The sequence below is a fragment of the Drosophila novamexicana genome, unplaced genomic scaffold (genome assembly GCF_003285875.2).
Source record: "Drosophila novamexicana strain 15010-1031.04,08,12 unplaced genomic scaffold, DnovRS2.1 tig00004554-arrow-pilon, whole genome shotgun sequence".
Classification (NCBI taxonomy): domain Eukaryota; kingdom Metazoa; phylum Arthropoda; class Insecta; order Diptera; family Drosophilidae; genus Drosophila; species Drosophila novamexicana.
In genome coordinates, this window is record NW_020825051.1 from 5,319,067 (window position 1) to 5,341,598 (window position 22,532).

A 22,532-nucleotide genomic window follows, 5' to 3' on the forward strand; every position below is an offset into this window, starting at 1 on the left:
AAGCCACGACAACAACAACAACAAAAACAACAACAACAAATTGATAGCAACAAGATTTTGTAATTTTACATGAACTCTGAATGAAAAACAAATAGATTTTCCAATTAAGCGACCAAAAGCTAACCCAGCCAAAATTCTGCATTTATCTACAAGTGGAAAAATTAACAAAATATTTATTGAACTATATACAATACATGTTAATCAAATTAATTAAAAATATGCCAGCTAACCGATTCCGGTTACCACAAATTCAATTGTCACAGAACTAGCAATAGCTTCTAATGGAATTAGAGTCTAGTATTTGTAAGGCATAACGAAATATATTACTAACAAATATACTTGATACACGATTACAGTGAATTATTAGTGCAGCCTAGTTAGTATAATGTTCAGATCGGCAGCTATATATATATATATATATTATATAGGGCAGCCAGCCTAAGCTAAACTTGTGCTTTTTAAAAGCTTGCCGCGTTTAGATCAAAGTTGGATGCATCCCTACAATTTTGTCAATTTATATAGAAATCTAAATCCAGGAACAAGAATTATTCTCGTTGCCTAAACACACAGGTTGGCAAATAGTTGCAATTAACTAATTAATTGCAACATTTTTGACCAACTTGTTTATTATTTTTTTTTTTTGCTCCTTTGCCTATAATTGAAGTATATTAATAATAATAATATAAGCACTTGCAATTGTTTTTGTTTCTATAACTCTAGGGTATTTGAAATTGTTTCGTTTAACAAAATCCTTGAAGTGCCTTTAATTTGCTAAACGTGTTTTTTAGATAAACCATTTACTAGGCTTATCGCATAATATAATAAATGCCTAGACTACATATAGAGAGATAATTAATATACTATGACTAACAAGAAATCGAAACGAATTTCAAGCAAGCCTATAAAACCGATTGATACACAATTTGTTCATTATATTATATATATACACACAATATATACTATATACGATATGAATAATAAATATATGTGATGGGAGTTTATGGAGCAGCAGCTGGACGAGACGTTGTAATTGTTGTCATAATTTACAAACGCATAGTTTATAGCCAAGATATGGTATTACACACACACACACACACATGCAAGTCTGCAATAATTAATAATCATAAAATAAATATGAATATTCACACAGCCACATGCAATTGTACTATGAAATATGCCTAAATATTAAACAATTATATTAACTAAATAAAAATCGAGTGAAGCAGCGTCAAAGGCTTCGTTTTCAATGTGTTACAAATAAAATGCAAAATTACATAAAACTAGAATTTGTTTTTATTTGGGCACAGGCTGAAGCCATGGGGGACATAATCGTACACTCTAGCTCCTTAGCTCCTGCCTTCAAAGAAGAATCCTGTCAAGAGTTTGCGTAGCCATCCTAATCTCTAGTGAGTTGTGGGCGTCTTTGCCCGGCTGAGTTCTAGAAAAAGAAAAAAGGGATTACATTTTTTTTGTTCAAATTTAATTCCATAGGCAACAAATCATTTGATTTGATTTCCGTCACATGGATATATAATAAAACTGGGTAACAAAACAGACATAAAACATTGTTCGTTGTAATCAGACACCGTCATTGACGGGCAACTCGCCGATTGACTCCGATTTGGGATCTGCTTGGTTGCGGCCAGCATCGCGCGAGCCGAGTATGGTGTCCAGTATGATGTTCTTGGAGTTGAGCATGGTCTCCTCAAAGAACTTGGCGTCGGCGCGCTTCTCGGCGCTAATGTACTCCAGTTTCTCGGTGAGCATGGCGATCTTCTCATTGGCCAGCTCCAATCTGTGTGGCAGGTGGATATTAGCGGTTACTTGGGGGGTAAACTGTTGCCACTTACTGGTTCTTCATGTCCTCGATCTTGGGCTCGGCGCCAAGCAAGGAGTTGAGCGAGGTGACCGATTGGCACTGCGACTGGTTGTCAAAGCTAAACGAACTGATGGACCCGGTCAGTGGAGTGCGTCCCAGTGCATTGGCGTACTCGGTTATGCGCTGGCTGCGCTTCTTGCGATCTGCCTGCACATCCAGCTCCTTCTCCAGCTCACGTATCTTGGCCTCCATGCGCGAGATGCGTGTCTTCTGCTTGGCAATTTGATCTGCGGATGCGTCGTTCTTGACACGCTCCGCCTCTAGTCGCTCGTCCAGGGTTTTGTTCAATAGCATCATTTGATTCTTCTCCACCTCCAAGGCATCCAGTATGCCCACAAATTCTTCCTTACGGAACTCGCGACAGGAGAACAGAAATCCGCCAGTTAACGCACGCAAATCCGTCTCCAGCTTCTTGATCACATCCTGCAGGCCCTGCAGGCAGCAATCCTTCTGCTTTAGCTCGGTCTCAAGCTCCAGATTCATGCCACTCAGCTCCTCCATCTGGCGCTTGGCAATATCGCGGTCCTCGGTAATACGTATGACATCATTGCGCAGATCCTCCAATCGGCTCTCGTATTGATTCCGCTGACGGTTCAGCTTCTCGTTCATGGTGGACACATTCAGGCCGCTGCAGTCGGACTGCTCCTCCAGTTCGGTGGAGCGCATCTTGTACTTGAGCATCTCATCGTTGAGTGTCTTGTTGCGCACCTTGAGCGCCAGGGTGCGATTGCGCTGCTCATCCAGCTGTGTCTGCAGCGCGGTGATTTCCTTCTCCAGCGTCTCAACCTTGGCCCTGTGCAAGATCTCGCTCTTGCGCACGCCCGGCGTAAAGCGGTCAAAGGTGGCGCCACCACCATCCCCGGCACCCAGGCTGACGGAGGAACTGTGCCTGCCCGGTGAATTCATTAGCTTGACACTGCGTGGCGTCAATTTGATGCTGTTGCTGGTGCTGCCCAGGTCCAGCTCAGAGCCGAGCGGTATGGGCATATAGTCGGCCCGATCGGAGTAGCCATTCTCATAGGTGTCCAGGCGCGCCTTGAGCTCCTGCAGCTTCTGCTGCAGCGACAGGATTTGCTGGGCGCGTCCCCGCCAATTGGCCTGGTTCAGATTGTTGGCCAAGATATTGATATTCACGGCCTCGCCGACCTCGTGCTGCAGACACTTGTGCGCCAGCTTGAGCTGGTTTTGCAGCTCGGTATTCTTGTTGCGCGTCTCGAAGAGCTTCTGCTGCATGCTGTTGATCTTGGCGTGCAGCTCGTCGGAGGCGTTGCCCTTTTTGAGCAGTTCGCCGTTCATCGACAGCTTCTCCTCGTTGATTTTTAGTTCCTTTTCCAGCTTCTCGATCAGCACATCCTTTTTGCTGACGCGATTCTTTAGCTGCTCCAGCTCGGCGCGCATCTGGCGATTCTTTTTGCTCAGCTCCAGTATCTTGGAGCCGGCTATGGAGGAATTGCAGCGCAGCTCGTCGATTGGCACCGAATTGAGCACTTCGTTTAGCGAGTCCACGGAGCGCTTGAGCGCGGAAATTTCCTGGTTTTTGTCAGTTATGGCCTTGGCCAGCGTTTGGTTCTCCTGTTCAAACTCAAGCAGTTTCTTGCGCAGCTTCTTGCCCTCGACTTTGACCGGTTTGGGCCTCACGGCTGCCGTTCCGACAACCACATGCATTTCCGCTTTGTCATGTTCGTGCTTGCGTCGAGCCGGTTTTCGAGCCTCGCTGACCTCATTGTCCTCTTTGACTTCCTTGATCTCCTTAACTTTGAGCTCTTTTCCTTCTTTAACATCTTTAACGTCTTGCTCCGAGCCGTCTTCTGGCAAAATATCCATTACATCAAGTTATCAACAAAATATATAATTCAGTAAAGGTGATAAATTTCGTTTGCAAGCGCGCAAATGTGTCGGTGTGTGCGTGTTTTAATTTCACAATTTAGTACGTTATGAATATGTTCTATAATTTTTTTATACTTCTATTATAGCATTTAACGTTTTAGGAAAAGCAAACAAGCGTTACTGTTATTTGAAAAACAGTTTAAGCTGTCAAAACCGATAACAAATTTAAGCTAACAGCAGCTTAACAGTTCAACAACCATCATTATCGATAACTCGGCATATCAGCTGTGTCGGTGCTGTTCCTATCGAATGCCACCACAGCTGCCGCTTAAGAACCCAGTGTTGGGTAATTTGGGACAACCGTGATAATTGTGTTTTGCTGGCAACAAAATGGACGGATTTATGATGGTTTTTATCAATTGCAATGTTTATTATGAATTGCATCGGTAAATAACATGCTTGCACTTTGCAGGACATTATTAAGGGCATGTGTATCATGGACAACGACGGCAACCGGATACTGGCCAAATACTACGACAAAAACATATTGTCCACGTTGAAGGAGCAGAAGGCGTTCGAGAAAAATTTGTTTAACAAGACGCACCGTTCCAACACTGAAATCATCATGCTCGACGGGCTGACGTGTGTTTACAAAAGCAACGTGGACTTATTTTTCTACGTGATGGGCAATGCGTACGAGAACGAGCTGATACTGCTGTCGGTGCTCAACTGTTTGTACGACTCCATAAGCCTCATTCTCAAGAAGAACGTGGAGAAGCGCCTGGTTCTGGAGAATCTGGAGATCATCATGCTGGCCTTTGATGAGATTTGCGACGGCGGGTAAGTGTCCGGCATGCTTACGAAAAATTTAAGCAAGTTCAACTAATGCGAATTACACGTATTGCAGCATCATTCTGGACGCGGATCCCTCATCTGTGGTGAAACGTGTCGACCTGCGCAACGAGGATATACCCATTGCCGAACAGACCGTTGCTCAGGTAACTAACACACTAAATGGTCTATTTTGGTAGTTCTATCACAGTCTGTTTCTTAACCCGACCATGAACAAATGTAGACATATCAAACGCACAATCAAGCACAATCATTTTTTGTATATAGTACAATATGTATTTATCTATGTAGCACATATTATTATTATGTTATGAATTTGATTTGAAACTAACTCGACGCTAATCGGTTGCTCTTTGAACGATCAAATAAAGATTGTCCGGCGTATTATTATTTGCACATTGGCAATATGCATTTTCTTTTCTTTTTCTTTATCATTTACCAATGCATTAGTTAATTGTTGTTTGATCATGTTTCTGATTTCAGGTTCTGCAATCGGCGCGCGAGCAGCTCAAGTGGTCCATACTGAAATGAGGTCGGGGCCGCAAAGGAAGCCAGAATCAGTAACACCTGTCGCAATGCATTCGATTTTTTTCTATTAAATTCGCTTAGAGTGTAATATACATAATATACATATATATTTAACTATAGAAACAATGCCGTTTGTTTCATAGAAAGTTTGCTGTATGCCAATGTACAATATTCAAGCTCTTTAAAAGACTACAAATAAGCTGTAAAATGGTAATTTACAATAAAGTTTTCTATGTGTTGTAGTAGACGTATATATATATATATAAGTATATGAGCGATCGGTTTGAAGTAAACAGTCATTAAATATTTTGAGTATTGGCAGTAAAGTCTGTACCAAAAGCTGAAGCACTTGATCGCAGCAAATGCCTTGCGAGCAGTTCATTATAATGCGATTAGTGGCTATAATCTCAACATCTTTATAGAGGGGGCTTATAGAGTCGACTTCACTAATTTTAGACGCAGTAGAAAAGGTTTTGTCTTTTAAATGGCGCCTTACCAATTGCACCCTGGTAAGATGGCCAACAAAATCAAATAAATGGATTGTAGATATGGTCAGCTAACCCAAGGTTTTCGACTGCCAATCCGTTTATTGATTCTCATGGCTTAGGGGATTTCGTTATGGCACAATACTTGCAGTTTATGATGGCCTAAGGCACTTTAGACTTATCAAACCAGCCAAAGCTCGCCACTGTACTGCGCAGAATTGTATTTGGAGTCTTGGGAAACATCTAGAGGAAGACAAGCCTGCGGTCCGGATGATTCAATTGTTGTTAAAATCGTTGGATATTGTTATCATGCGATACCAGCTCGATACATCATCATCATCATCATCATCATCATCATCGGGAACCACACATGAACCACATTCGTGTTAGCAACTCTTTAATCAAATGCTTGTCAACATTGCAAAAATTCCGATTTACCCCCACTCCACGAGCGGAGTTCCCACTGCTGTATGATAGATAATCAACGAGTTGTTTGCGCCCTGTTTGTCGAATTAGAGAGAGAGACTGATTGGAGCCTTATCAGGTACATGCGGCTGCAGGCTGATATGGATATGCCGTGAGACGTTCCATTTGGGCAGCTGTCACATTTTATGGATCGTTTAGATCACGTTTCCCATGGTCATATACCAATTTAGAAGCCGCGTAACCTGCTGATTACGTGACTTTTCTTAGCTGTGATCCGAGGGGCTCGCCAATTGCAATTCCAGCTAAAAAAGAGTATCTCCCTCCACTATCTTAAGCACACAATTTAATTACAGCTTAACGGTACACATGACGGTTATGTTAGGTTAGGTTTTCGCGATTTTTGGCTTTTCTTTGAAAGCTTTTAGATCAGCAGCGTTTTTTGATCTTTTAAGCATGTTATGAGGATTTCATGAAGTTTAGACAAATCACTGAGCGATGATGATGCTCATTATGTTAAGATTATGCTAACTCTCTTCTACACATGCAAACAGCACACACACATGTACGAAGTCTCGCTCTCTTTCGAACTCTGTAAGCAGAACTGAATTCTTAACATAACTCAAGATTAAAGGGACTGATCTCTGTAATTGAGTTCGAAAGAGAGCGAGGCTTCTTACATGTGTTTGTATGTGTGTGCTTATGGCATTAAATTGCATATGTAGAAGAGAATTAGCATAATTAACATAATCTGCTTATGTTATTGCTACTGATACCCTAACTAACATATAAGTATGTGAGGAATATGACCAAACAAAAGCCTTTGATCGATTCGTCATTGAGTTTATAAGGCCTTGGCATGCACGGGATACATGCTTATTTAAAATTCAATAGCCTCTCAAGAGTTGGCTTGTCAACGAATTTTGGCAAGGAATTGCAGATATGGATAGTATATGTTTTTATATTAGTACACATACTAAGCCATTGACTTTTATACATGTACGTATGTACTAAACCATTGACTTCTCAAGAGTTCCTGCATGACGGAATGCATAGAGCTTTATCACAGCGATTAGCGATTAGCGCCATGGCCGCCTCCCGCTGCGACCCCCCTCCCAAGATCCGAATCGCACAAATTTATGGCCACGCCTCAAATCTGATTTATATAACATAAAAACATGCTCGCATGATCCGACAGTTTTTTTTTGGGGGGCTAAACAATTGCCATTTGGAGCTGAGCACGGCAAAGTCGTCTTTTCAATTGTCGCGTCGCGTTGTGTTTTTGAGTGAGTTTTCGAGAGAATTGGAATCCTCGAGCTGATCTGGCATACCGATTGTCGAGTGCAAACGACTGATACTGGGAAATGAATGGCGACTTGTTTTTCGGGTTTGTATTTATTATTATTTTACTTTTTTTTTGGGAATTGGCATTCAGACAAATAGTTGGCATTCCAAGCATTCCAAGCATTTCCAAGCAATTATCACTCAATATGACAGCTAACCTGCTCTTGTTAACAATTAGTTAAATTATTGCGAAATTTTTCAATTTAACGATAAGCAGCAGGAGGTACAAGTTCAAATTGCTTTATTGGTTTGTGTACCCTAACTAAGGGTACCTTCAATTTCGCACGAAATGTGTAACGCTTTGGAGAAGACTCTTCCGAATCTATAAAAAATATGTGTATATGTATGTTTATAAGGTATATATAATAATAAATGATAAAAAACCAAAAATTGCAGTAAATGCCAATTTTTGGGAATAAATAGAATCTAGCCTGAAACTTGCATATGAAAATATCTACGACTTGCAATATTTTCAGTACAACAGGCAATTGTAACTTAGAAACTGATTTATTTAATTAAAAGTTAATAAATCTATGACAAGAAAAAGCTTAAATTTAGCTTCATGAGCCGAATCCAGGAGCAGGAAATGGCTTCAAGCCAAAAACCATTGAAAATGATTCTCAACTCTGCTGATAGACGATTGTCTGTAAGGGTATTCAAATTGCGGCGTGTCGAAGACATATTTTCCTGTTTCTTTTGGTGCGCTGAGACATTCGAATGGAAACCGCATCCATGACTGGGCACGTTTGGGTATCGTGCGTCGCCATAAAGGCTTTACGATTTGAGGGAAAATTTCCGCAAATAGATAAAATAATTGCGAGTTTTGCCCAGCCCCGAGCCGAAATACATTACAGATTTCAATCCCAGACGCAAGGCAAATAAACAAATAAAGCAATATACCAATTAGTATGTTGACAGCAAACCCAATCACGGCCAGCATTTCGCCGGGCAATCATTGAAGTGCCTGCGACCTTGCCCCCATGACATGAAACCCCCCAACCGCCCCTCTCCCAACAAACGCAACGAAACGATCCACTCGAGCTGAGTTCATTGATTTGTTGCCTCAAGAACATAAACAAAAAGATCAGACTGGCTGCTTTTGATGGCATTGCCATTGACATTCGCCATTTAGCCGCGCCTGAACCAAGCACCTGGCTGGCAACAGTTCCCATAAACCAGCACGTTTTATGGAGCTGCCTAAGCCCAGCCAGCGCTTGGATGCATGGCAACAGATCGGCTGATGGCATGGGCATCAGCATGGTCATGAGCATGGGCATGAGCACGGGTAATAGCTTTAGGGGCTGGTATTTTAATTACTTGCACTCTGAAGTGTTTAGTTTTTGGCACCACTTGTTGCTGTTGTTGTTGTTGTGTACCCACTATTAAAGCTGGTTACAAGCCATATATAATCACAGTAGAGCCGAAATGTAAACACTAGACTCTGCCTATCAGACAACAGTCCATCAGTTTGTCAGTCCGTCAGCCGGCGCGTCGCAGTTCCGTGAGTAATTCGCGTAATCCCACTGCACCGCTTCGAGTACATCTGCATATATGTGACACGTAAGCCAGAAGGTAGAATTCCACTGGCAAGTGGCCGGCATTGTGAGTGGTTACTGGGCCAGAGAGAGAGAGAGTGGGTCTGGGCTGGGCGGGCGCTTCTTCAAATTTGAACGCCAGTACTCGAAAATGTCAACATCGCAGCTGACAGCAATGTGGCTAAATTTGTAGCGCACAAGTTGCGAATTTTAACAGAAGAAAGTCAGCTAACGGTATTCTGATTCTCTTAAGTAACAGATGACAGCAATGTGGCGAACATGTTGCGAATTTTAACAGAAGAAAGTCGACTTATAGTATTAGAAATTTTAGGTAAATGGTACTATTTGCGAAGTACAACTATTTCTATATAAAGTTTAAGGAAAATCGAAAGACTTACATTATTTTTATATATTTATCAATCAGTCTTTTAAAGAGCATTATAATATATTCCGTACGATATATACAAAACCGTACTGGACTCAAATTGTCCAATTAAAAAGTTCTAGTGCATCATTGAGTAAATGAAGTGCCAATTTGGCCCCACAAGGGGCAGGCGTGATTGTAACTAGCCGAACACTCCATACTCCTCCTTCTCTAACTCTCTCCCTCCTCTCCCTCTCCCTCTCGCACTCTCTTTCTCCTGCTCTCTATTGCTTGCCCTTATTCTCGCACTATCGACAAAGCCGCTCAACTGGGCGCTTGTCTCGCCCCCCCCCCCCCCCCCCCCCCTGATCGTGGCCAATATATTGCCCGGCTATCTTATCATAGATATTGTACATTCTTATTTTGTACAGCCGTACAAGCAATTAACAAACGATTCCGGCTGCCATGATTACGGGCGAACGAGCGCCCGTTCTCGTTCTCGTTCTCCGGCTCGGCTCAGTGCGGTTCGGTTCGGCTGGGTATTTAAGAAAAGGGACGGTTCGCTGGGCGTTTCAGTGCTGTGATACTACAAAGGAACGTTAGACGTGTCGAGCGGAACTCGAGACTCGCTGACAGAAAGTGAAATAAAAGTGAAAAAGACAAATGGACAGATATTTGAAGAGCATACGTCGAGTGCTATCAAAACAAAGGCCAGCTCTGTCATAAACATAAACTGTAAACAAGCTGTGAGGAATTCAAAGTATTCAAAGTGCACTGTGCTACAAAAACAACATATAATTATTACTATCATCAGAAGATACTTAAAAGCAATAACAATTGATACAACCTTAATCAACATGAAACTAAGGTGAGGAAACGTGCGATTTTGATTATCCGATTAAGTTGATTTACCTTTATTCCGAATCCCATTGAAAACGAACGATGATTTTCGTTGGAACTAAAGTATTTTAGCCAAGTATTTATCAGCATGATAAGTCAAATTAGCCAAAGGCATATCAGTTAACATATATATGTATATATACATAGTTCATATCATTATGGTGTTTGTGGTTCATATTACAACATTTATTTTGATGATGAAACTCTGAAGCAACCTTTCAAATAGGCTGACTAAAACTCTTTAATTGCGAGGGCTGCATAAAATGTTTTTCATTGGTTCCGTTCACGGTTCACAATTCGGTTCGTGAAACTGGTTTCGTTGTGAATCTGGTTTTCCCCGAATAACACGTCACAAACTTAAAGTTAATATCTAGACTTTATGCCAAAAAAAAACCTTGACTTCATATAATATATATAATATGTATAATGTTTCTACTCATAACGAAAACCCATCCAATTTTTAAATTTCCTCAAATTAGGTTTCATTTGTCTTTAGATTTTAAGTCATTCTTGTTGGTATTTTAATATCCCAATTAGAACTTGATGCAATTCCATGCTGTTGGTATTTTCCCCAATTGTTGGTATTTTAATATCCCAATTAGAACAGGATGCAATTCCTTGCTGTTGGTATTTTCCCCAATTGTTGGTATTTTAATATCCTATTTAGAACTTGATGCAATTCCTTGCTGTTGGTATTTTCCCCAATTGTTGGTATTTTAATATCCCAATTAGAACAGGATGCAATTCCTTGCTGTTGGTATTTTCCCCAATTGTTGGTATTTTAATATCCTATTTAGAACTTGATGCAATTCCTTGCTGTTGGTATTTTCCCCAATTGTTGGTATTTTAATATCCCAATTAGAACTTGATGCAATTCCTTGCTGTTGGTATTTTCCCCAATTGTTAGTATTTTAATATCCTATTTAGAACTTTGAGCACGTGAATATAATTAAATAAAGTGTACAGTTTTATGGGTTTTTAGATTAGAGGCCGATTGGTCAGTTAAAGGAAGTCTGTAAATATAACTGACACTGATAGCCACTTAGCTAAGACAATAACAAAGCTGTTGCTAGGCTCCAATTGGAATCGAAATGGAGGTCAGTGGACGGTATTTGATTGGGTTTTGTAAATATTGTCGTAAACGCTGGGCATATGACCATTTATAAGGCCACTTAAAATCAAATAACGCATTCCAGGCTGTAAAGATAGCCAAAAAAAATTCTAATTTGTGGGCTGAGTCAGAGGAAATTACATTTAGCATGGCCCATAAATAAGAATACGTTTCCACTGAATGAATCGGGGATAGGTTATGGTTAAACTTAAATAATAAACATAGATATTGACAGACAGACTTGCCAAGATAGACATGCCCCGCGCAGAGAACTTTCATCCAATATCAGCATTATTTAGAGCGCCGGCAATTAAAGATTCCAATTGCCTGATAAGTTTTTGTGCGGCCTAACTGGAGTGCTCGGGGCGCCCGACGTCTGATAACAGCCCTCTTTGGGGCGGGGCCAGTGGGCGTGCGAAGGCCAGCGATTGGCAAGTCACACGATTTCTTTTTACGACTACTTTTTTTTGGCAAACGCCAATTGAAATTGGTGCCATAAATTCTGGAACCCCTTTGCCGCTCCATTCGATGCATGCTCTGAATGATTTGCTCGCAAAGTCGATAAACACCTTGGGTCTTGTCGAGTGCAAAGTGCAAGCTCAATTAGTTGTCAGACTTTGGCACACATTCAATTACCAAAAATTGCGTCTGGTTGTCAGCTATCGGACGAGACACGCGCCCGATCTTGTGCCCAATTAGCAGCGCAAATAGTTGCTCCTAATTAAGGTTGTGTAGCTCGAGAAGAATTGCCAACCAGACAACCTTTCGGGCTTATGACTGTGCACTGTTTGGCTTTATCTATTGCGTATTCGGTATCTATTGGAGTTGTGTGTGTGTGTGTGTGTGTGTGCTTTTAATTAAACATACATCAGAGCTAAATAAATGTGTGCTCTTTAATTTAGCAAGCGTATCGAGTTAGCAAATATTTGCCCATTTCTATATATAGAACGTTGGGCCTTGTTGTCGGCCTTTCCTTGGAAGTCATAACAAAAGGTCTAAGCAAATATTTCCATTTGTTTGCATTGCAGACTTTTGCGCTGTTTGCGCAATCCAAAGCAATCGGCGAGGCAGAATCAGCGCGAGGAGCTGAATCATCAGCATCACATGATCAAGGATATGCAGTCGAATTTCAAGGACACCACCGTCAAGATCCTGCTGCTGGGAACCGCCGAATCCGGCAAGACGACCATCATCAAACAGATGCGCATACTTCACATAAACGGATTCACCGACGAGTAAGTGCACCTGAACTCTGGCCAGCTATCTGAGAATCGTCTCTATAGAGTACCTTTCCTTTCCTTTTAGTGAACGCCGCGAAAAGATACCCGAAATCTATCAGAACATCCACGATTCCATCATACAGCTGGTGCTGCAAATGGAGCCCTTGGGCCTGTCCTTTGGCAGCAACACGAGCGAGCGCAGCGCCAACTACATCCTGTCCCTGCCAGCCGAGGCGCCCGAGTACTTTACGGAGGTGAGTGACAGGCCGTCAAGTAATCCCGCCAGCAGATACTGGCTCTGCCCCGGTATCTTATCCTACGCAACACACTTCAAATGCTGTCGCGCATTTTAAACATTTTGAGCCGGACAATCGACAAAAAGCGACTTGCGTCACGTTTCACGAGCACAAATCACAACATGCTGCTCCACCGGAGATATCTCTATGGGGCATTATTTTCCTGAACATGCAGCGATCGCTTTTTGTTATCTGCCAGCGCGATTTGATTGATTGCATTGTCATTAACTTAATAGGTTGTCTAAAAAACTTTCCGACAAGTGTGTTTTTTTTTTGTTTTTGTCGTGCACTTCCTGGGCCAAGATCTGTTGCGGCAACGTCTTAGTCATTTTCGGGCAGCCGGTCAATCATTATATTGGCCCTGTGCCCGGTCGCAACGATAAGATAAATGCTGGCCCGTTTTGGGGTTTCTCCCTTTCTCACTCTAAGAACTAATGACTCACAATTGGAACATAATCTGACTGTGTATTATCTTTTTGCAGGAGTATTGCGACCATGTTATGACCCTCTGGAATGATGTTGGCATACGCGCCTGCTACGATCGCTCGAATGAATTCCCGCTGCTGGACAGCGCCAAATAGTAAGCTCCTCCAGCTGATATTCAGATGGAACCTAACAATAACATTTCCAATTTTCTTTTGCTTTAGTTTTCTTGATAACTTTGCGAGAATTTGTGGGGGCGACTATATACCCAGCACTGAGGATATACTGCACAGCAGAAAGGTAACCACGGGCATCTCGAAAATCACATTCCGTGTGCCCATACCCAAGAGCCTGGGCGGCGGTGAGCAGGAGTTTCGCATGTACGATGTGGGCGGTCAGCGGGATGAGCGCAACAAGTGGATACAAGTGTTTGAGGGCATTCAGGCCGTGCTGTTTCTCATATCGTGCAGCGAATTCGATCAGAATCTGCGGGAGGATCCCAATCAGAATCGCCTGCAGGAGGCACTTAATCTGTTTCGCGCCGTTTGGCAGAATCGTTTCCTCGCCTCCGCCGGCCTGATTGTCTTCCTCAACAAGTATGATATTATGGAGCGCAAAATACGCGCCGGCAAGCACATAGTCGACTATTTTCCGGACTTCGAGGAGTTCAGCAAGCGGCCGCAGCAGCAGCAAAGCTGCTTCGATGAGTGCGACTGGACGAAGATGTTCATCAAACAGAAAATGATCGATATAACCCAGGAACAGTTCAAGCGCAATTCGCGCAATCAGTGCGACTTTAGCTTCTCGGAAAGGGAGTGCTATTACCATTTCACCGTGGCCACGGATACTCGTTGCATTCGCGATGTTTTCAGCGATGTACAGCAAATGATTTTGTCCGAAAACATCAACGTGGCCAGCTCATCACTCTTCTAGGGGAGCAATAATTCTCAGTAAAGAGTTTCCTTTACCAACTGTGATTTTGTATGCTATAAATTATACCATAAGCGAAATTAATTCTAAAACTATAGTTCATAATTAAATGCACACAAAGCAGCCTAATCGTACTTATATTGTACAAATTATATTGTAAGCAAATACAGAAAAAACCCATTAACTCAGACAAAACAAAAACTAGTCTACCGTTTATTGTTTGAAATGTCAGTGCTGTAAAATGCACATTTGCGTGCTTTGCAGCACCTGTTAAGGGCACGAGCCTCACATCGATAGTCGTAAGTTCGATAGTCCGAAACACGACTATTGGTTTCGATTATTATCGCTAGATGTGGCGCCATTTTGAATTGAAGCATTGCGGGCTATTAATCGCAAATGGCACTTTTGAAAACAAAAGACCATAGCAATGGCTTTTTTTCATGATAAAATGACCGTTATATTTTATTTATGCTTTCTTGATCTGTTATAGACATAAAGCAGACAACTCTGACTCTGACCACGCGAGCGTTTACAAACCTGGTTTGTTGTACTTTATGTCGGCAATTTGTTCGCTTTTGTTCGATTCTGTGTCGAACCTTTGTGTAGTGCGGACGTTTTAAAGTGGTTACGCGGTTTTTGCCTTCACTCTTTTGCCGAACCAACGCTTGGTGGCAGCCAAATCAAAATCAATTAGGTAAGTTTTAACTTTGGCGAACAAGTTAATTACAGTCTTGCAGGTTTAACAAAGAAAATATAAATTAACCCAGCTGCAGCACAAACTCAAGTGCTTGTGCAATTATAACGACCGTTGTTGAATTTCAACAATAAAACACTCAAACAGCGCAGTGGCAAGTGCTAATGTCAACAGCTAAACCAAATATGTTATGTTTGACAGTGTACACTGCACTAACTATATTGTGTGAACATTTTGCGTCTTAAGTAAATAGATAAATTAAATATTGTGTTAGACATGTTGTTGTTGCTATGCTGATAGACGCCAACATCTATTTCCCAAAGAAGATAAATTATATTCTTAGATTGAACATGCTCAAAAACCTATGCAAAATGTTTTGACCAAATTTGTCGTCTCAAGGGCTTGGGGATTTTTTTTTTTTAGCAATTTCAACTTGGCTTCATAACTGCCATTTGTAGGCACGTGTATAGCTAGAAGCCGAAATAAATTAGAGGAAAAAAAATGTAAGCTTCAATAACTATGAAGAAGCCCATTTTGGGCACATAATTAAGCTGAATTTCTTTGCCGTTAATTATTGTTAAGACCGAAATCACGACAGTTAAAAAAAAGCATCTATAACCATGTGATGGGATTTCGAAAAAAGGTTTACCCGCAAGCGAAACCCAAACGAAGTTTACGGCTTATTGAAGTCGTTGCGAATTGTTATTGTCTATCTCCGAGTTGGCCCTCTTACAATTTGAGTAACAGTTTCTGAATGTAATGTGTTTATTAAAAATGATTATTGTTCGCATTTGACGGCGGCATCTTTATGGCCATGTGGAGCAATTGGTTGGAGTTTCTGTTGTAAACTCGTTATGAGCGCGAAAATATGAATAAAGTCAACTATATACACATACATATTTAAACAAAAACAAAAAAACAAGAGAGAGAAAAAGAAAAAACGTGCCAATGATGAGTGCGCACATTACACAAGCTTAAAAAAATGTTTATAAGTCGTTGAGTAGGTCGATCAGCTGGTCCGAACCTGCCTTGAAGGTCGAAGGCTGTTGTAAAATGGGGAAACAACAAACAAACTGAAGACTCGGAATGCCAAAATGTTGCTGAAAATCAACTAAAGATAAAAACCTTTATCTGAATACAAGCAGAGCTTTTGTTTGGACGTAACTCAAACTAGTTGTTAGGCGCATTCGTGATCTCAAGAAATGCATGATTTTTCAATTCACTCATAATTACCAAAGTTCATGCATTGACATTGAAAGATCACCGATCATATTTCTAATAATTAACACACACACACACACACATCATATTACACTGTAACAAAATGTGCGTCCAGCGAATGTGAATGTTAATTTGATTAGACTTTGGCTATAAACGTTGAAGGGCTCTTGAAAACCCATTTCTACAGAGCTGCCTGCCTACGCCCTATGCTAAATAAACAATATTGGGTAATACGCGCTGGCCTGGGGACCGCATTTCGAATGGCCCTGAAACAAAAGCTTAGACGACAATCAAATAGTCAACGCTTTTCCCCCTTTTTATTTCTCAAAATAGAAACGACCTCAACGCCCAGTTAACAACAGACCAACAGGCCAACAAAATCCAATTTCAAATATCGTCCAAAAATATCGGAGAGCAAAAGCAAACGTGTTTCCAAGCGGATGACGTATCTCAAACAACAACCAACTTGTGCATCAACACGATCATTAGAGCTCCAACATCTATCAGCAGCAGCAGCAGCAGCAGAGGCGGGCGCAGAGGCGGGGGCAGGGGGTGATTGCATTTTCAAGGCTCGGACTGGACTGCAAGGTGTTGCGTTTATTGTTGTTGTTGTTGTTGTTGTTGCTGTTTGTGAGGCAGCAACAACTGAAAATGGGCGCCATGAAAATGCAAATTTTTGCCATGAGCAATGAGTTTCGACGTCTTTGATTTCAATGAGCCTAATCATTAATGTTCACAGCTCGACAGAGATCAGTGAAATAAACAAAGTGAAAAAGGCATGAAAAGGCAAAAAAAAAACGCTGAAAAACAATAAACACAAGCAACAACAACAAAAAACAGCTCGATTTTAAGACAACGCGCAAACTAAACAGCCGACCGAGTAGCTCACCGACTGACCAACTGACTGGGATTACTCAACAGCAACAACAACAGCAACAGCAACAGCAGCAGCAGCAACAACAGCAGCAGCAGCAGCAATAACAGCAGCAGCAATAACAGCAACAACAACAACAACAGCAGCAGCAGCAACTGTTTATGCCGCTGCCTTTGATGGCTGTCGACTTGGACTTGGCGCAGGCTAACAGCCTGGCGAAAAGGTTCGCCTATGCACAGCGCACTTTCGGTTTTCGAAAACCGAAAACTTGTTCGCTTCCATGCAGCAGCAGCCGCAGCAGCCGCAGCAGCAGCAACAACAGCAGCAGAAACAACGGCAGCAGCCCGAAACCGATCAGATTGCATTCGGATTCGGTTTTGGGCCGTCTCTGCTGCTGCCGTTGCTGCTGCTGCCGTTGCTGCTGCTGCTCTTAGTGTGTAGTCGCTGTGTGGTCATTATATAATCCAGTTAATTTCTTTAACATTTTTTCAAGCCACTTTTTGTTGCTTTGCGCCATTCGTTGTTCAGAGCTCGCGCTGCTCAGTTGTCTCGGTACGCGACGCGGCACACAACGCCTGGATATACATACATATTTTGTATATAGGTTAACTATATAGATAAAAGCAAGCATAAAAGTCCTGCAGCTCGATTGTGTAAGTGTGTGTGTGTGTGTTGTACATTTTTAACACAAGCAGCAAAAATGTTTTATATTATGTTGTGCTTTAAAAAGAGCTAACCAACTTTTGTGAAAAATATTGCAAAATTGCAATGCAACAAATTGAAAAGTAATATTTTCGAAATTGGCAAACTGCAGCTGACGTCTCGTCTGGCGTCTTTGTTGCATTATTAGCCTGGCCAGCTCGGCACACAAAGCCACGCAACCACACTCAGAGGCACAGCCACTTGACAAGCCCCAAGCGCCTAATAAACATGTTGAAACCCCAAACAGTGGCCAGGCACTCAGCTGGGTACGTGCGCGGTGCGCGGTGCGCGGTGCGAGGTGAGGGCGGGAGGGGGGGATTTGGATGGCGGCAGAAAGGCAAACGGTGAATTTGTAGGCGCCATTGCTTAATCACATTTTCGAATTCGAATTTTCAGCTAAGAGAAAACCCGAAGAAAATGCAAATTTTTGTTGAATATCCGAAAATGCACTTGCGCCTCTTGAAAGCCACAACAAATGGACGCAAATCAATTAAATGGCACGGAGTTTGCATTGGACATAAACGAGGCGAACCAATTGATTTGCATATGTGTATCATGACGAACCGAAATCGAAAAGCAAACAAACAGATATAAACTTTACAAGCGAATAACTCGATGTTTTTAGGTTGTTAAACAACAAAATAAAACAGCAGCTACTTTCGACACGCCGAAGACTAAATACCCTTATTTGCATAGCAATGGATTTGTAAACAAATATAAAGCTTACAAGCGAACAACTCGATCTTTCAGTGTTGTAAAACAAGAAAAAACAAGCAGCTACAACATGGCGAGGATTAAATGCCCTTGTTATATATATAGTCTATCTAACACTTTTTTTTACTGTGGAAAATATATAATCAAAATAGACAGACAGACGCACATGATTTTGGACAAGAGTATATATATGATGTGCATCCTATATTGGACACAATGCTTAACAAAATCATAATACCCAATGTTAGAGTACTAAAGCCAAGTATCTGAAGGAGTTGACTACGCGTAGCTGAGGCTAAGACGAAGAGCTCTCCGTCTTGCTTTTTATAGATACATATGTTAAATTATAAATGCCGCAGCCGGAAAACAAATTATGCAAGACTTACAATAAAGCTGAAGCTGGACAAAACAGTTGAACTCTTTCTTATGGCGGGGACAACGACTCGACTTGATGCTATAAAAACAAATATAAATATAAGTATATCGCTGGCTTGACCCGCTTTCAGTCTAAGTTTTTTGAACTTGAACCAATTTGCGGTTTTGTTTTCGCTTTTTTGCCCATCTAATTTGAATTTATTGTCCAGCAAGAAAATAATTTACATGTGTAAAGATACTTTAAACATCCGCTGAATCAGACGCTGCGATTGTTTCTACTTTTGATTTCTTTTTGTTGTTAGTTTTAGGCATAATTAGCAAATATTTGCAAATGAAACCTTGAGGCGAGGCCTTGAACCAATTTTGTGGTCTTGCATTGTTTGAGTTTAAACATTGTTTAGAGTTCATTAGCTGGCGCGTTGTTTGGCAGAATATCGAAAGTGGAGCAATTAAAATGAGTGCGTGATGGAATCATTAATTGGTGTCAAAAACTAATTAAACATAAATCAAAAAGATCGTTAGTAAAAAACAGATTTAGGCGCCAAAGTTTGTGGATCGAGCGCACGTGTAAACAATAATGTTTTTATGTATTATTAAATTGAAAGAGACAGTATAATTAATTATATGCTTACTTATGTTCCTTGTTGTCTTCTCTGCAAACAGCCGGCTGATATTACGCATACGCCACATTGAACAGCAGCAGCAGCCGCAGCTGAGAGGGAACAGTGCTAAGCGATGAAGGAGACCAAGGTACTGGAGGATAGCGACGTCTCGATGCTGTCCGAATCGCTGCTGAAGATAGCCAAGCGGGAGCTGCGCGAGGACAAGTGCACGCGGGAGCAGAGTCTGGAGCAGCTGCGCAACTGGGTGCTGAAGAACGAGGATCTGCAGAATGTGCGCTGCGATGATACGTTCCTGTTGCGTTTTCTGCGCGCCAAAAAGTTTAGCGTGCCGATGGCTGAGCAGACGCTGCTCAAGTATCTGAACGTGAGACGCACCTTTCCGCACATGGCCACCAAGCTGGATTTTCTGGAGCCGCGACTGAGCGACCTCATCGAACAGGGCTACATATTCGCGGTGCCGAAGCGGGACAAGCACGGCCGGCGGGTGGTGATCATCAATGCCAAAGGTTTGAATCCAAAGTTTCACACAAGCAGCGACCAGGCGAAGGCTCACTTTCTCACCTACGAGTGCCTGATGGAGGATCAGGAGACGCAAATCACGGGTCTGAGTCATGTGGGCGACTTTGCGGGCGTCACCACATCGCATGTCACCAACTGGAATCCCACGGAATTTGCGCGCGTCTTCAAATGGGGCGAACAATCGCTGCCCATGCGTCACAAGGAGATTCATCTGATCAATGTGCCCTCCACGTTGAAATGGCTGATTGACTTTGTGAAGAATCGCGTCAGCTCCAAGATGAAAAACCGTCTCAACATCTACGGCAGCGAGAAGGAGCTGATGAAGGCCGTCGATGCCGACTGTCTGCCTCAAGAGATGGGCGGCATCATGCCCATGCGTGAGATGATTGAGCTCTGGAAACAGGAGCTGGCCGGCAAGCGGGATCTGGTCCTGGCACTGGATCAGAGCATGCTGCTCTCAGATCGGGGCATACAGCGGCGCAGTAGCTACAATTCCGAGAAGAACGGCACGGGCACCAATTTCGTCTCACAGATCGAGTCCATCGAGGGCAGTTTTCGGAAACTGGAGTTCGACTAGGATGCATTCGATGCACAGCGTCCATTGTAGACATTTAAGCTTTAGCATTAGGCATTATCCTTAATTTGTAATGGCACACGCAGCGCTACGCTTTGTTGGCTCATCTACCCGGCTGGCAGCAACTGTTCCGCTGGGCTGGGAGCGGGCACTCGCTTCGCTTTTCGGTGGCACCCCGCTTTATTAATCCTGCGCTTCTTTTGTAAACTATTTGTTTTGTGGAGTACAATAAAAAACGAGAGGAACAACTTGGAAGCTTCAGTTTTACTTCACTAGCCGCTGGCCGGCATAGAGCGGCCAGAGCTGCAGCTGACGCAGCAGTGCATCCGCATCCCGTTCACTGCGACTCACATTGCGCAGCGCATACAGCTGATAGCTCGGCTGCAACTTGAGGCGCCTCTGCGACTCCCAGAGCAGCGCTTTGGCCATCTGCAGCTGGCACAGACTCGGCAGCCATTGGCTAAAGTCCCCGACAAAGGCCAATACCAAGGAGCTGGCCTGGGGCAGCGACTCGAAGCTGCTCGCGTACTGCCAGCCGCGCGCCTCGTATGTCTCACAGTCGCCAGCCATGAGAAAGTTAAACGGAAGCTCCCCCAAACGTTTGCGCTGCGCAGAATTTATTGGATAATTATATCTGATGCTTTGTGGCTGTGTGACTCACCTGCAAGCTATGCAGCAGATTCGCACAGTTCTCGCTGCACTCCTCGCTGGCCGTGTGTGTGATGAAAACGTTTACGACTTTGCCCGCCTCCAGCAGCGCCTGACCATGCAAATGGGCCCCACTCCATATATCATGTCGGACGAGATGCAGCTTGTAGCCATTGTCCGGCGGAGCTGATGCTGTAGGTAGATGAAAGTTTTGCTGGGTGATTCTTAGACTGGAAACTAATGCCAAAAAGAACAGAGCGAAGAGCCAGTCGGCTGGCATGTCGTTTGCGGCGGGAAAAGCCAAATGAAAAGACAGGCTAGGATTTGCACTAAAGATACTTTTTAAAGCAGTTCTTCAGTAATCCAATGTAGCGATATTATCCCAGGATACATATGAGTATAAAAGCTATTCAAAAGCAATTTTGCTTTGCACTAACAACATTTGTTAAACATATCTAAATAATATTTCCACTTGTTACGATAAAAAAAAACCGCCAAAGCTGCAAGCTGGAGTTGAACCGAACCAGTTCGAGCCCGCAATTCCCATTTAATTCCAATTAGAAAAACACTTGACAGGGAGGATTAACTCTAAAGCATAAATAACTAGGGCTACACAAATTGAATTAATCTAATATGTAGCCCGCAGCTTCTATTTGAAAATATATACGTGCGGCAATATTTTCAGTAGAAACGGGCAATTTTAAATCAAAAATTGAATTGTTTCCTTAAAATTATAAAAATATTCGACAATTCGAACAAAGTCAATTGGAATTGGTTTCGAACCGTGAACCGTGAGCCGAACCCTCAACTTTGTGCTTGCAGCCCTGGTACAAGAAACCTCACGCCTCATATACAAAATATCAACAATCTATAAATGGCAAGCCTCAAACACCCTTTAAAGCTAATAATAATTATGTTTTATGACGTAATAATTAAAGCTGACCACATCATAAACTCATTTACATGGAAACCGCAGCCAATTCTAGACATTAGCATATAAATACTCATGTTTATTTACGGACACAAAACAAATTGAATCAACGGATCTAACGCACATAATGGGACCATGCACAGCCCCACTTCCAGTGGGATTACTTACTTTGTCGCCAGAGCAAATATGTGGCCAGCACCATGGCGCTGATGAACATCGAGAGCAGTCCAATGATGCGCCAATTAAAGCACTCTTTTGTGTAGATCGCTGTGCCAACAGCTGTCGTCGCACTAGTCCGGGCTGAATCGGGGGTTGGGGTGCCGCTGGCGGCCAGCAGCGGAGTATGCTCGTTGGGCTCCACGCTAGTCTCGAGGCTGAGGTAGCTGCTGGCACGCGAGGATGTGGATATGCAGCTGGTATTGAGGTCGCCGCCCACAGACGCATGCACTGCACGATTGCAAAATATTTAACAAGCAACAAATACTTGTGATAAAAAGTGGCACGATAAGCGGCACAATTAGCTGCTGCAGAGTCAACTGT

The 22,532-nt window shown here is 42.6% G+C and overlaps 5 protein-coding genes across 6 annotated transcripts; 3 read left to right on the plus strand and 2 right to left on the minus strand.

Moving 5' to 3' along the window:
• Positions 1–1,457: 1,457 nt before the first annotated feature.
• On the minus strand, positions 1,458–3,854 carry LOC115769971 (coiled-coil domain-containing protein 13). The gene is made up of 2 exons (XM_030715023.1): positions 1,851–3,854; positions 1,458–1,795 (listed from the first exon to the last, which is right to left on the minus strand). Exons 1-2 carry the CDS (start codon positions 3,701–3,703, stop codon positions 1,579–1,581), a joined length of 2,070 nt encoding a protein of 689 aa, XP_030570883.1. The 5' UTR covers positions 3,704–3,854; the 3' UTR covers positions 1,458–1,578.
• A 141-nt stretch (positions 3,855–3,995) lies between these two features.
• LOC115769972 (coatomer subunit zeta-1) lies at positions 3,996–5,312 on the plus strand. Its single transcript, XM_030715024.1, has 4 exons — positions 3,996–4,114; positions 4,179–4,546; positions 4,614–4,704; positions 5,042–5,312. The coding sequence occupies exons 1-4, from the start codon at positions 4,097–4,099 to the stop codon at positions 5,087–5,089; spliced, it is 525 nt and encodes a 174-aa protein (XP_030570884.1). The 5' UTR covers positions 3,996–4,096; the 3' UTR covers positions 5,090–5,312.
• A 4,526-nt stretch (positions 5,313–9,838) lies between these two features.
• Positions 9,839–14,294, plus strand: LOC115769685 (guanine nucleotide-binding protein G(f) subunit alpha). The gene is made up of 5 exons (XM_030714605.1): positions 9,839–10,105; positions 12,277–12,483; positions 12,554–12,722; positions 13,247–13,344; positions 13,412–14,294. The coding sequence occupies exons 1-5, from the start codon at positions 10,095–10,097 to the stop codon at positions 14,118–14,120; spliced, it is 1,194 nt and encodes a 397-aa protein (XP_030570465.1). The 5' UTR covers positions 9,839–10,094; the 3' UTR covers positions 14,121–14,294.
• A 440-nt stretch (positions 14,295–14,734) lies between these two features.
• On the plus strand, positions 14,735–20,672 carry LOC115769850 (alpha-tocopherol transfer protein-like). 2 transcript variants are annotated; one of them, XM_030714828.1, is made up of 2 exons: positions 14,735–14,811; positions 19,361–20,672. In XM_030714828.1, exon 2 carries the CDS (start codon positions 19,433–19,435, stop codon positions 20,414–20,416), a length of 984 nt encoding a protein of 327 aa, XP_030570688.1. In that variant the 5' UTR covers positions 14,735–14,811; positions 19,361–19,432; the 3' UTR covers positions 20,417–20,672. The 2 variants fall into 2 exon arrangements, with proteins under 2 accessions (XP_030570688.1, XP_030570687.1); XM_030714827.1 differs by lacking the exon at positions 14,735–14,811 and adding an exon at positions 17,444–17,559.
• Positions 20,667–22,452, minus strand: LOC115769851 (peptidoglycan-recognition protein LD; the record flags this gene model as incomplete). Its single annotated transcript, XM_030714830.1, has 3 exons — positions 20,667–21,019; positions 21,075–21,253; positions 22,161–22,452. Coding segments are annotated over 3 exons (813 nt in total), but the record flags the coding sequence as incomplete, so codon positions are not given.
• Between the last annotated feature and the right edge of the window lie 80 nt (positions 22,453–22,532).

Bases quoted from the DNA above. Each gene is read 5' to 3' on its own strand.
- LOC115769972 (XM_030715024.1), top strand. The intron at 4,547-4,613 runs GTAAGTGTCCGG...CACGTATTGCAG, and splicing joins GATGAGATTTGCGACGGCGG to CATCATTCTGGACGCGGATC. The intron at 4,705-5,041 runs GTAACTAACACA...TTCTGATTTCAG, and splicing joins CCGAACAGACCGTTGCTCAG to GTTCTGCAATCGGCGCGCGA.
- LOC115769971 (XM_030715023.1), bottom strand. From the start codon at position 3,703: ATGGATATTTTGCCAGAAGACGGCTCGGAGCAAGACGTTAAAGATGTT. The intron at 1,796-1,850 runs GTAAGTGGCAAC...CCTGCCACACAG, and splicing joins ATCGAGGACATGAAGAACCA to ATTGGAGCTGGCCAATGAGA.
- LOC115769685 (XM_030714605.1), top strand. The intron at 12,723-13,246 runs GTGAGTGACAGG...ATCTTTTTGCAG, and splicing joins CGCCCGAGTACTTTACGGAG to GAGTATTGCGACCATGTTAT. The intron at 13,345-13,411 runs GTAAGCTCCTCC...CTTTTGCTTTAG, and splicing joins CTGCTGGACAGCGCCAAATA to TTTTCTTGATAACTTTGCGA.
- LOC115769850 (XM_030714828.1), top strand. From the start codon at position 19,433: ATGAAGGAGACCAAGGTACTGGAGGATAGCGACGTCTCGATGCTGTCC.